This window comes from Solea senegalensis, linkage group LG3 (assembly GCF_019176455.1).
Source record: "Solea senegalensis isolate Sse05_10M linkage group LG3, IFAPA_SoseM_1, whole genome shotgun sequence".
Lineage (NCBI taxonomy): Eukaryota > Metazoa > Chordata > Actinopteri > Pleuronectiformes > Soleidae > Solea > Solea senegalensis.
Window position 1 is genome coordinate 6120297 of NC_058023.1, and position 13638 is coordinate 6133934.

At 41.2% G+C, this 13638-nt stretch overlaps 1 protein-coding gene across 1 annotated transcript; it reads right to left on the reverse strand.

The window, feature by feature from the left end:
- Positions 1-797: 797 nt before the first annotated feature.
- slc1a1 (solute carrier family 1 member 1) lies at positions 798-13181 on the reverse strand. The gene is made up of 12 exons (XM_044021399.1): positions 12862-13181; positions 10209-10349; positions 7462-7554; positions 7223-7337; positions 6448-6490; positions 6221-6316; positions 4816-5000; positions 4186-4293; positions 2731-2853; positions 2439-2633; positions 2139-2273; positions 798-2049 (listed from the first exon to the last, which is right to left on the reverse strand). Exons 1-12 carry the CDS (start codon positions 12959-12961, stop codon positions 1809-1811), a joined length of 1575 nt encoding a protein of 524 aa, XP_043877334.1. The 5' UTR covers positions 12962-13181; the 3' UTR covers positions 798-1808.
- Positions 13182-13638: the final 457 nt, after the last annotated feature.

Here is a 13638-nt window from a genome sequence, read left to right on the forward strand (position 1 = left end):
AAATAATGGCGCAGCGGTTTTTTTAAAAAGCACATAGAAATACACTCTTCGATTACCAGGTTATTGACATATAAATCCAGTAGCTGACAAATAAACAGGCTCTGGTTTTGAGAAGGAACAATCAGCTGAATCTAATATACTTTGCCTCACATTGTCTAAATACTGCTACTATTGATGATTATTATACTTTTGCAAAAGCATCAATACATGATCGGGATTTGGTTCTGAAAAAAAAAAAAAAAAAAAATCACAGTGTTCATTGACTTCAAAAGTCTTTGTTGACCATCTCCAGTCTCTTAGAAAAATCGGTCTGCAGCCAGCGAACGCCATTCCTTTAACATATTGCCTCATGCAACTCGGTGGAAAAAAAAACAAAAAACCCTTTATATATGTTTGGCACGGTTTAAATATACAGATAGATATACAAGCAGTGCATCATGGGACATTAACGTTTACCGACAGCCACACAAACATCATTCAGACATTTTAGAGAACAAGTGGGATTGTTGAAAAAGTTTTGCGGAGTGCTGTTGTATGAGGTTCTGACACGCACTCTTCTGCACCAGTGTCCATAGAGAAGATCAATGTCTTAAGCTTGTCGGGACAGAGTGGCTGCCGGTCCACTGCTTCCTCGTCTATTGAGTTTGTGTCACTTGGGTAAATCTGAAGAAAGGATTTCAAACACAGATATTACAAAATGACGAACTTTGTGGTGGACTCAGCAGTGGATCAGCAAAAAAATCGTTGATTTTCTCTATGGGTTTTGGTGCAGGGAGTGAGCTATAGCAATACACAACTCCTTATATGGACATCCTGGGGGTGTGTGTATATAGGTCACATATTCAGGCTTTAAAAAGATGCATTTTTCATTTCCTTATGTGTTGTCGAGTCAAAGTTACGATTCGTTTTATATCGCATTTTTAGAAGGGATATAAAGTGGTAATAATTGTTACAAATTATTGTAACAATTATTACAATAATTATTACAATTATTAGATACAAATTGTGACTTAATTTGTATCTAAGTCACAAATTAGATACTTTTCCGATTTAAACATTTCGAGTACTTTTTGCTCAGGTGTCTTTCTGTAGCTGGTGAAAATGACATTTTTTTCATCAGATTGTCTTGGTTGTGCTGCAAAAAATGAATACAGGACACTCTATATTGCACATTCTTATAGCCTCTGTGTACTGTGTTCTAATGGTTAAGGCAACGAAAACTTTTTTTAAAAAAAAAGTATTAACAAACATATTCTTAAGACACCATAACACTATTTAAGTGTTTTTAGTGTATTAGGTTAGTCAGTTTAAATCAATTTTTCCTTGTTTCCCCGCTGGTGGATGAGTATCTTGACCTCAGCGCTCGGTCCACGTGTTAGTACCTCATACAACCATGCTTCATAAAGCTTAAACTATCACTCTATTGTCACATAAGAGAGCGAGTTATTTATGTAGGACCGACTATACATTCAAAAAGCAAATCCTCACGCACACAAACACACACACCGACCTACTTTTAAGTGCGTCTTTGCAAGAAAGAGGACACCTGCTCTGAAGACTGACTTTTCTTAATCTTGGCACAATTTCAATAAGAGGGAAGCACTTAAATCTAGTCATGGTGGTAAATGCCCAACGTGAAGGGTGATCGTCTCCTACGTGGCGGCTGCTATAGTTGATGTCTGAGCTTGGATGGGTCTGACTGGAGCGCTTTCCTCTCACGTCGTGGTGCTGATACATGATGGAAAGCTCTTCGCTTTGCACCCCTAGCAGCGTGACACTTTCTCTGCACCTCTGTTCCCGGCCGCGCGCTAGAACTGCGAGGTTTCGGTGAAGGAGATGGCATCCGTCTTGTCGACGGTGAAGCCCCCGTTCACGTAGGATTTCTTCTCGCACTCTTCGTCGTCTGCGGTGGTTTCCAGGGCGAAGGGGTTGGTGACGTCGACCTCTGACGTCAGATCCATCCTCTCCAGCTCCCGCTTGGATAGTTTCTGAACGATGCCGGCTCCGTAGGCGTCACCCAGCACGTTGATCATCGTCCGGAATCGATCCCTGAAACACAACGTTCAGACTTAACCTGCAGCATCATGATTGAGTTTAAACTCTCAAGTAGGAAGAGTAGGAAAGCGTGACAAACTTACAAGAGCCAGTCCACAGCCACTATCAGAGTCACATCGCTTGCAGGTAACCCCACGGCGGTTAAGACGATCACCATGGTGACAAGGCCAGCGTTAGGCACTCCTGCTGCCCCAATACTGGCAACAGTTGCTGTTATACTGCAACAAAGAAAGACAATGTCACAAATATTCATTTTACAGAGAAGTGTGATGTAAATGAGTTGATTTTTCAGTGGGTAGGGTTGTCAAACACCGAGAAAGAGTGGTGAAAATATTGTTAAGATATGAAAGACAAGTCAAAGTGCAGATGCAGTCCATCTGTACCTGATGGTGACAATCTGTCCCACATCCAGAGCGTAGTCGTTGAGCTGCGCGATGAAGATGGCGGCCACCGCCTCGTAGAGCGCCGTGCCGTCCATGTTGATGGTGGCGCCCACCGGGAGGACGAAGCGGGTGATCCGCTTGTCAATGCGATTGTTCTCCTCGGCACATCGGAAGGTGACGGGTAGCGTGGCAGAGCTGGGGAACGTTAATCGGAATCGGTTGGTGCTCATATAGAAAACACTATTTTTAGTCTAATGGGTTGAAATTGTACAGGGATTGGGAGGATTCTGACCTTGAGGCGATCATGAGCGCCGTCACCAGGGCCTGAGCCATTCCCAGTGTGAACGTCAAAGGGTTCTTCCTCACGATGATGAAGTAGATGAGCGGCAGACAGACGGTGGCGTGGATGGCGAGACTATGGGGCCAGAAGCACAAGAGATATTGGCTTAAATCAGACTCATCATAATTCCAGTTCAAGCTATCGTCAGTTAACTCTTGCACCAAGAAGTCCCGGGTTCACGACGGAGTTTGCATGTTCTCCCCGTGTGTTTTACACCGGGTTCTCCGGTTTCCTCCCACAGTCCAAAAACATGCAGATTTGGGGATTAGGCAAATTGGACACTCTTAATTGACAGTATGTTTGTCTCTGTGTGGCCTTGTGATGGACTTTTCGTCAGCTGGGATTGGCACCAACAAGCCTCTTGTGGATGGATGGATATCCTCAGTTACCCCGGAGTTATGGAATTATAGCTATCGGTGTATTAATCATCGTAACAAAGATATCTCTGGTTAACTGTTTTGTTACTAACCACTCGTGGGGAAAACTTTACAATAGATTGTTATGTGATGATGTGACTCCAATCAAACCTGATTGCACATGATGTTTCTCATAACTCTCCCTATAAAAGGTGTACTTTGTGGAACATGTTGACATGCTGCTGTATAGTACAAATTTGATAGTATTGTAAAAATCAATGATTGCTGGGTTGGTCATGCTGGATCATAATTCTGACCGTTAGGGTTGCTCCTCGTGACCTTCACCAACAACCTTGTCTCCATTTTGTCAGGGCACAGTAGGAAAACCGCCACAGGTGAAAAATCAAATGAATGATGGCTCGGCTCCGTGTAGCCTCCCCAGTTTCAGGGCGCCTGCTGTTTCACTGTCACACTGTTCTGACTTATATGAAGCGGAAAGAGCCATCATTAATGTGATCAGTAAAACGCGTCAAAATGGCTGCTGTGCAACGCGCCCATTCAGTTTCTATCACAGTTTCTGTCTCGTGGGTTTGTCACATATTGGGTGAACGTAAACATGACCGATTCTGCAGTTTTCTCTTTATCTTAAACTATTTATTCCTGGAAAAATACCGCAATTGTAAAACTGTATTATCAATTTAAGTATAAGCTATCAAGCAGTCAATTTATCTCTTTACTGTCTCTTCCTTCAAAGGGTTTTTCCTGCAAAAAAGACATGTTATCACAGGACCTCTCTGACTTAACCCTGTGACCCAACTGAGCGCGGGGTTTTTAGTGCACTCTCTAATGGTGTCACTTAGATTTAGAGGTGTGAGCGAAGCTTTTATTACTTTATCTGCAGGCTGAGCAGTTTTAAATGTCCTTGTCCCTTATCAGTGCCCACACAGAGCTCATTTTTTACTGTATAACTGGGGGGAAGAACTGGCCCAAATGTTAACCATAAATTCCAGAGTCTGGAACAGGCGGATACAGAATAATGGGCCCAACGTACCCACTCAGCACCGTCACCATGTACAGACCCATCTTCCTGAAGATCTCCCAGTCTTCCACCTGGATGATCTTTGCAGCAATTAGGAACAGGATCCCTATTGGCATGTAGCTGGGAAAAAAACACACCACAAGTTCAGATTTTTAGATTCTAATGTCAGTTGAAGCCAGTATCAGGATAATTAGCTTGGACTGCCACTGAAATATTGTGTTTTACTCAATCAATACCATTTTTAATGAGTAATTTAAAGGTCCCGTGTGTAGACTGTTAGGTGGAATAGACATTATTATTACCTGAATATGAAGATTGGCTGTACTGTATGCAGCTTCATGTGGAACCCATTGTTAATACTAACAAGCATAAAATATCTTTATATGCAGATGATATAGTTTTGTGTGCAACTGACCCCCAAAAATATCCAGATTATAAAATCTAGTGAATACATGTGATGCTTGGCTCTGCTGCAAACACTACTTATGAAGTCATGTTCTCACTCCCTTGGTGTGATGGTACAATAGCCACTTTGCTGGTTTGGTTTATTTATTTTGCTGTTTTCTGCTTTTGCTTTTGTATTTAATTTGTCCTTCGGGGCCACAATGGCATCCCTGTAGCTCAGTGTTTTTTTACACATACCACATAATTATGTGGACCAACTTCATGGTCGCGTCATTCAGGGCGTCGAAAAATTCCAGAAGGATGCGTCCCTTTTCGCCCATCTTTCCGATAACGAGTCCAAAGGCGACGCAGAAAACGATGAGTCCCAGCACGTTGATTCCATCTGTGTACGTCCCAACGATTTTATATTCTTTGGTGATGTTCTGCGGAGAGAGAAAGAGAGAGAGGAAACAAGGAGGCAATTCATTCAGTTAGCTCTATAACCAGGCCAGGAAGCTGCTCTCACAACCATGTTAGCTCACTCTAAAGACCCTTTGATAAGCTGTGCAAATGTTTTCACAGCCCACTGCTCGGTGGGTACTTATGGCTCATTATTGGCTCCACTGATGCACTCGGAGCAGACGCACGTTCCTTGCCAGGTGCAGAAACATGAAACGTAAAGTGGAGCTGATGATAAAGATTAGAAACTCAACAGTCGTGTAAACAGAGAGGACACTGGTAAACTTTGGTTCGAGTTCATCCTTTACTCGCTTATCAAACATATCGTAACCCAACGCGATTCTTAGTTGGGGGTTGTTTAAAGTACATAAACATAGAGTTACATGCAGGTCCAGCTGGGGCCAGGTGAACTGGGACAACAGTGAAGGGATAGTCTAGGTCAGGGGTGTCAAACATGCGGCCCGGGGGCCAGAACCGGCCCGCCAGAGGGTCCAATCCGGCCCACAGGATGAATTTGTTAAAATTTCACACTAATCTAAACGTAATGTCAAATGCTCCAGATACCCGTGACTAAATGTTTGTGCCTTTATAGATCCAGTGTGATGTGTAAATAGTACATTTAGGCATGATATTGTTGAAATTGCACTTATATTTCTCAAGAAATTTCATGTTTTGTGAAATTATCCTTCATTAAATGTAAAACAATGTGTTCTTGTTGTTCATAGGTTATTATGCTATTATTTTACTATTTTTACTGGTCCGGCCCCCTTGAGATCAAATTGTGCTGTATGTGGCCCCTGAACAAAAATGAGTTTGACACCCCTGGTCTAGGTGGTTTTGAATTGTTTGAGACATTCAGTTTGTTTACATGCATGTTAACTTTTATTTTGATTTTAAGGCTGTAGAATTGTCCAAAAAATGTTCAATGAGTGAGTGCTTCCGCTCCTTTTTCCAAGACAACTTTCGCTTACAATATCTGGTCGTTATTCAACCGTTTAGGAATCTTGTCTGTGATTGGACGGTCGAGGGCTTACCGTAATGACAAGTATATGAGATTTTTTTAAGTCTAGAAGTCTATTTTTTTTCTTTCTCTCCTCCGTTGCTCGTGTTCTACTGTACTGAGTGCAGAGACTTGTATGTAACATGCTGTTTATGTATTAATACCTCGTACAATCCACATTCAAAATCCCCAGCTCACACTTACCTCTACTACTGCCATGATCGTAGTCGTGAGAGGTGGAATTGTGGTCGTGTTGACCGAAACTTTTGGAGGGTCCAGCTCTTTGCGCTTAGTCTTGTACTAATATAGTTGGTCATAAATCACAACATTAGTGTTCATTTCCTGTACATATATATATATATATATATATATATATATATATATACAGTTCTATACACTGAGCAGACAGCGATGCATCGTGAATGTGTTACCTGCTGAAAACAAGCCTGCACCAGATTTTCCGGGAACATGTTTCTGTTGAAGGACACAAAAAGAAACAGTTAATACTTCACTGATTAGATTACGCCCCGACACACTGTATGTTGCTTTCAACAAAACAATGTTAACCTCACATTCTGAAGAATTATAATGTTTTGAATCAGTGCAAAGTTTCCTGTATGAAGAGGTTTTAGTGGGAATCATGATACATGAAGTGTCAACAACAGCACAATTTTGAATCATTTGCAGTTCAATTTCTTTCTAATGTGATCTCCGTTTACATTTTGTTTGCACAATATGCTCTTAAATGTACTGTTACAGTACAGTTATTGTCATTTCTTAGCACTTCATAGTTTGGCTTACTTGAAGCGCTCACTTACTTCTAGCTCTTATTTGTACCCAAATGTTTAAATGCACTTATTGTAAGTCGCTTTGGATAAAAGCGTCAGCTAAATGACATGTAATGTAATTTCTTTTGTCCATAATAGTCTTTTTAATCTATTTATATGTTTATTTCGGTCATGACATTTAGATCACTCATCACACATCAGTGTAGTTCACACAATACACATAACCGAAAGGGAAATCGGGAGAAGCAAAAGCTTATCTAGTCCCGCTCCCATAAATAACTGATGATCTTGACAGTTCTAGATGAGAAGAGTCACATTTCCCAGAATTTCTCCCACCATCTCCTTGGTGGGTAGTTTGTTTTTAGTTTTTGTACATAGTGTGATTTGCCACTTCAGTCACATGACTTGGTAGTTTCACCTGATAAGGTCCAAGAGTGTGTCCACTGTGGTGACGTTGGGCGTGGTCCCCGCTCTGTCAAGGTGGTCAGCTGTCTGAGACACTCCCGGTTTGATGGTCATCACCAGAATGATTCCTGGAATTGGTCACACAATGTTCCTGACACCACAGCTTTCTTATCGGAACACATACAGTATAATATGTTTCACTGACTTTTACAAAAATATCCACTACTTCAACCGGAGAATTTGAGAGCTCACCAAGGATAACTGCAATGATGGTTGTTGAGAAATAGTAGATCACGGCTCGCAGGCCAATCTTCCCTGATACCTCAGAGTCCAGGGCTGCAACACCTGTGCACCAAATAAAGCACAATTCATCCATTCATTATCTGCCACATATCACTGAAAGGTCATGGAAGGGGAGGGTCCTTTTAATAATCAAAACACAACATTGTTGACCTTTTCACTTGGACATGCTATGAAGGACTGAGGTTTTTGGAAACATAGGATCCATAGTTGGAATCCGCCCGTTCACGGGCACTTCACATCATGTGTCTTTTTTTCATAATAATATCAGCAATATCTACCTAAAATAGTACTATTTTGAATGTCTCCCAGAGCAAAAGAATGTACAGAATGTTAGAGAAAGGGAGTGTGGACCCAGTCTGGACTCAGTAATAGTGTACTATTTTAATCTACTGTATGTCTCCAATCCATTGTCCTTTTTGTGTCCTGTAGGGTAAAGGTTGTGTGCATAGCATTTGGATTAGATTTTATTTGTAAGGTTTCAACTTCAGATGATACCGTAACCCTTTCCTCAACTTTTCCGGACCGTATTGTGTCTCTGCCAAAGAGCTTAAGAAGCATAACGTTTAAATAGAGATAATCTTTAACTATCAGCTCCGCTACCTCAACCCCTCAAATTCCAAACACTGGATCTTGACTTTAAGTTTAAAAAAGAAAAGAAAAATCCCCACTGAAGGTAACTCTTGAGTGTTTAAAATAAATTTCACTCCAGTTTTACAAGAATATCTTTAAAATTAATTAAAACATCGATTTATAGCTACTTTTTCTCTACTTTTGAGCAAAATTGGTCCATGCGATGCAGATTCTTCTTCAAATTCTTTATGAATTTATCAATAATCTGTGTCACAAGAGATATAAGCTGTAGAAGCTCCCAGATACACTGGGTGACACGAAATAAATCAAACTGCAATTTTCTTTGAGCAATTTTCATCCTCGAGTAACTTTGGTGCAATTGTGTCTCCGTCTCCAAGGACCATGTTGTAAATCCACTCGTCTCATCTGTGTTTAGTGGTGCAGTGTTCTCCAATGTAAATTCAACCCTTCATAGACTGAATGGGATCACGCGGACAATCTTTTTTTCTTACTAATCGTTCATAACGTTACATAAATTTAAAGTTTAATCGCCGTGGCCCTAAGCTGAAGATAACCCAAATTGACCAACTCTGCGTTCATCACTGTCGGATTCAAAGTCCGTAGAAAACTTCAGTGAATTGTTGGACATTGTTTTTCCCTCAGCTGCCAGAATAATAAAGTGCCTAATCCCACTCCAGCAGCGAGCCTTGATATGCTGCTGTGGATGTGGAGAAGGGATTAGTCAGAGTCGATGTAATGCGGCTCCGACGTGACATTCTTCAACAGTCACCTGGAGCATCAGTTATTCTACTGCTGTATTTTAAGAATTTTAAGTCTCTGCTGTTTTTTTTTTTCCCACATTTTTGATCAGAAATGACATTTGCATGTAAAGCAGGGGACCGATATTAATAAGAAAATCCTTCTTTTACTTCTCTTTCAAACCGTTTCACACCTGCTGTGCACATGTCCATCCTCTATTGGCTGTCACTTGTCCTTGCAATGTGAACTGTCTCATCCTTTCCTGCGTCCTCTTCTGTTTCTGTGTTTGCCAGACTTTCTTATACTTTCTTATACCACTCCCCCGTATGTCATCAGTCTGATTTGAATACATTTTCGGGAACATTGAGGTGCGGTGGTAACACAAACACAGGTTACCGGTAATTGTTTCCCCCAGGTAAATAAGTTACTGGCAATAAAAGTTCCCGGGGAATGTTGGTGGCTTTTATAACCCCCGACACAAACACAGAAATGTAGTTGTCTGAGCGTGGGAGACGTGGGAGACGTGGAGCCAAATGCTCTATGATCTCATCTTCCAAGTACTACCAAATTGCCCCATCAAAATGACACTAGTATGTCAATAATTATTAGTTAATTTTTAATCTCTCTGACAAGTCATTGACCAATATAGTCGTGAAGTGTGCATCACAAGCTTATCAGAAAAAGATGCTTCGTTTTTTCTAGTTTATTGTCATGTAAAAAAAAACACACACTGGTCAACAATTACAACCCGTCGCCAAATTATTGGTTTCAGCACAGATTTTCTTTTTTTTTTAATATGACCAAAAACAAGATTAACAAACTGACAAAAACTTGGTCGATATATAACCAGTAACATATTTTTTTGATGCCCATTGTAAAATAAACCATTGTCAACTAGACAACTCAATTATTATGTAATTCAAAGAACTCCGGATATGCGTGGATACTTCTGTTACCCATAATGCACCACCTGGATGTCAACACTCGACCTCACTGCATGAGGACCATTCTACTTCTTATTAACTCATCGTTTAGACAGTGAACATCAGGAATTTGTGGTAACTTGTTTGTTTACTTGGTAAATAAATCACATTTATTTTATGAGCCTGTTCACACAGATCCTGAAAACTGTCATCGTTTAAGGCCTAAGGAGTTTCTTTTTACTACTATACTATACTGCTATTGTATAGTATAGTATAGTATAGTATAGTATAGTGACTAGCTACTTACCTCTGGCTGTGTTTTCTTTTTACAGTACAACTTCATTTATTAGGGACTATCGGGACGTGAAAGGGATTTCAACTAATCAATAAAAAGTTTTTCAGAAAGAAGTTTTTCAAAAATGGCCGACCCTAGCTTTACATTACCTGTGATCATGCTGGAAATGATGAGCGGGAGGATGACCAGCTTCAGCATACGCATTAGGAGCTCTCCTGGGAAGCCAAAGTACTGCTTGTGGAGGTTTGAGAGGGAGGCGTACTCTCTGACCATGACTCCTAAACTGATCCCTGAAAGATGGGGGTTAAAAAAAATAAGAGTCAGGTCACAAGAAATGTCAAAATCACTCTGCTGCACAAAAGCCCCCTTGAGAAAATCAAATTCAGTACTATCAGTACGTTTAAATTAGTTGTTTTGTGAATTCAGTGTTTCAAATAATTTGTTTGAATTGACCTCCGTGACATAAACCTACCAAACAAAGCAGAAGAACTGGGGAATCATATGTCCACTGTAGGCTAAAAACACTGATTTTCTCTATGGACTTTGGTGCAAGAAAAGCAGTTTACAAAGCCATGCACTTTTGTTTTTTGTCGTAATATGTAAACATATATATGACATTTCTGTCGTTGTTCCCACTGGCTGCCATGTTGTCACTGGAACTGTGTGCTGACAGAAGCCTGAACTATCCCTTTAATTTGATATTGGGCCGATGACACTCGAAAGGTCAGTCGTGTTTTGTCGTATGGAATTTATGAGGCACGGAAATCATTAGTGTATATTAAACATTTTATATTTCCTTGCTATAAATGCCACACACACACCCCTGCGGTGAACATCATCTACGTTATCACACACAGCAGACCGCTCTTATGATGCCTGTAAAAGATTTAGATGACACAGCAAATTACAGCTGGGTGACACATATAAACACATCAAAACATGACCTAATTTACAGCTAGCCTGTAACTCACTCACTCATACAATCTGACTGCAGATTCTCCATAAACAGAGCTGCTCAGTCCACGTCTATATGTGAGAGTCTGCACCAACAAATGTTGTTATTGTCGTTATTGCTGTATCATGATTTTCCATCATGATACAAAATAACGACATTTGTGATGATATTTTACACAATTTCAATTGAAAAGTGTTAGTTTTGATAAGGAACGATACATAATAAAAAAAAACACATTTATGATGAAGTAGTAAATAACAGCTGTGTACATAGCAACCATTTACCTAATATTGGTAGTAGTACACTAATCATCAGACTAGATTTCTGTGAGGTAAGCTAGCATGATGATACTGACCCCTGTGAAACACAAAAGCCAAATTAAAGTACAGACCACAGCTAAAGTTAGCCATACTATCACGTGCGAGATAAACTGGTGGATGTGACCGACCCATGTTTTATTAATGAAGTCCAAAAGTCAAATTATAGCATAGTGTGCTGCAAAAGTTAGCCAAACTATCACCTGTGAGATAAACTAACAGACATGACCGACCCATGTTTTATTAATGATGCCCAAAAGTCAAATTATAGCATAGTGGGCTGCTAAAGTTAGCCAAACTATCACCTGTGAGATAAACTAATAGACATGACCGACCCATGTTCTAATTAAAGCATAGTGTGCTGCTAAAGTTAGCCAAAATATCACCTGTGAGATAAACCAGCAGACATGACCGACCCATGTTTTATTAATGATGCCCAAAGTCAAATTATAGCATAGTATGCTGCTGAAATTAACCAAACTATCACCTGTGAGACAAATTAGCGGCCGTGACTGACCCCTGTTTTATTAATGATGCCCGAAAGTCCAATTATAGCATAGTGTGCCGCTAAAGTTAGCCAAACTATCACCTGTGAGAGCAGACATGACCGTTTTTAGGAATGAAGCCCAATTAAAGCATAATGTGCTGCTAAATTTTGATAAACTATCACCTGTGAGATAAACTAGCGGATGTAACTGACCCTTGCTTTATTAATGAACCTGAAAAGCTAAGTTAAACAACAAATTACAGCTAAATTTACAAGTACAAAAACAGAAATTGCTGCATTTTGCACACATAATATTGGTTTTCCTGGTTTGTTTTCCTGTTGCTATGGAAAACAAATCACTTTTGTGTTTTCTAAGGTTGAGTCAATTTTACACCTTCAGGGGTTCTCACAAAAATGTTATTGCTGTGTCATCAGTGCCTCTCAGGGGGGCCCCCCTCTCAGCGCGGGGCCACCGCCAATTGCCTTCGTCTAAACTGTTGCAACGCCCTACATAGAAACCATTAAATGAAAGACATTTTAAGTCACTTCAAGCCTGAATGTGTAAATAACTGCAGACTGAGTCTCGTCTTTGCACTGTGCGTTTGCCGCCTCAGTGCTGGAGCTTCTCGCGCAGCATCAGCTGTCACCTCAGTCTGGTCACGTTTGACTGAGACAGATCCAGACACAGAGGGAGGACACTGCTCTCTGCCTCTGGAGGACAGAGGCCACGTCTCCTGCAACACCACACTCACCACTCATCCTCACATTCTGTCATGAATCGCAATGATCGCACACAACAAGGTGGAGAATTTATTCTTGAGCACACATTCCACATCGCCGCTGGTGTTTAGTCAGGCAGCGCAGTGCTGATGCGAAAGGAGGCTGATTTATTTCAGCATGGGACAGCAGCAGAAAACAAAGCTGAATGGTGAAACCAAGAGGGATGGACAGATGTGTAAACAGCAATGAAGATAAGTGGGAAAATGGCAAAGTGTCTCATTCTCTCCTCATACATGAGCAGACATGAAGGGGCTACCACGTACCGAGCACCACTGACAAAACCGTGGCAAGCAGAAGCCAGTTCCTCTTCAGCAAGCCTTTGAAATTCATGCCTCGCCGCTCTTTGTTGCCCATCATGTCCATGGTGCTGCGTTTTTGCTTCCAGACAAGACTGGAGGGGGGTAAAAAAAAAACGACCAGTGGCCCCCCGGGGAGACACAAAAGAAGGTTCCTGTGTGGCCGGGATGTCAGATGCAGATGAGGCAGAGAGGGATGGAAAGAGCCACAGCAGAGGACGCAGCCGTCAGACGCTGCTGATAGCCTGTGTTGGTGTGAGGGTTGGAGGGAGTGTGTGAGGTGTGGAGAGAGAGAAGAGAGAATGAGGGAGGGAGGGAGGGAGACGGTTGCCTTCTCCCTCCTCCACCCTTCCCCCACACAAGGTGTCTTTGACATTTTCTCCTTTTGACTCTGGCCTGTGTGAGAGCAGAGGAATTAGGGATAAAACAGACTCACAAAAATAAAAGAATCAGCAGGTTCCCTGACATGGCATTTATCCATCCCACCGCCCCCCGTTTGGCACCTGTACCAGAGTGAAGAGGTGATGTGCTTGAGAAGGTGGCTTTTATGAATGGATTATTGATATTTTTTGTTAAATGATCCCTTGCGAAATCACCATTAAGACCTGACAACTGTTTTGAGTCTCTTAAGTCACAGGGATGCATAAAGGACTGCATTTGATTATTTTCCTCAACTACTCTGTTGATTCTTCTCTCAAATAATCAGTGAGTTTCTGTAGTTGGGCAATAAAATGTACGATAATG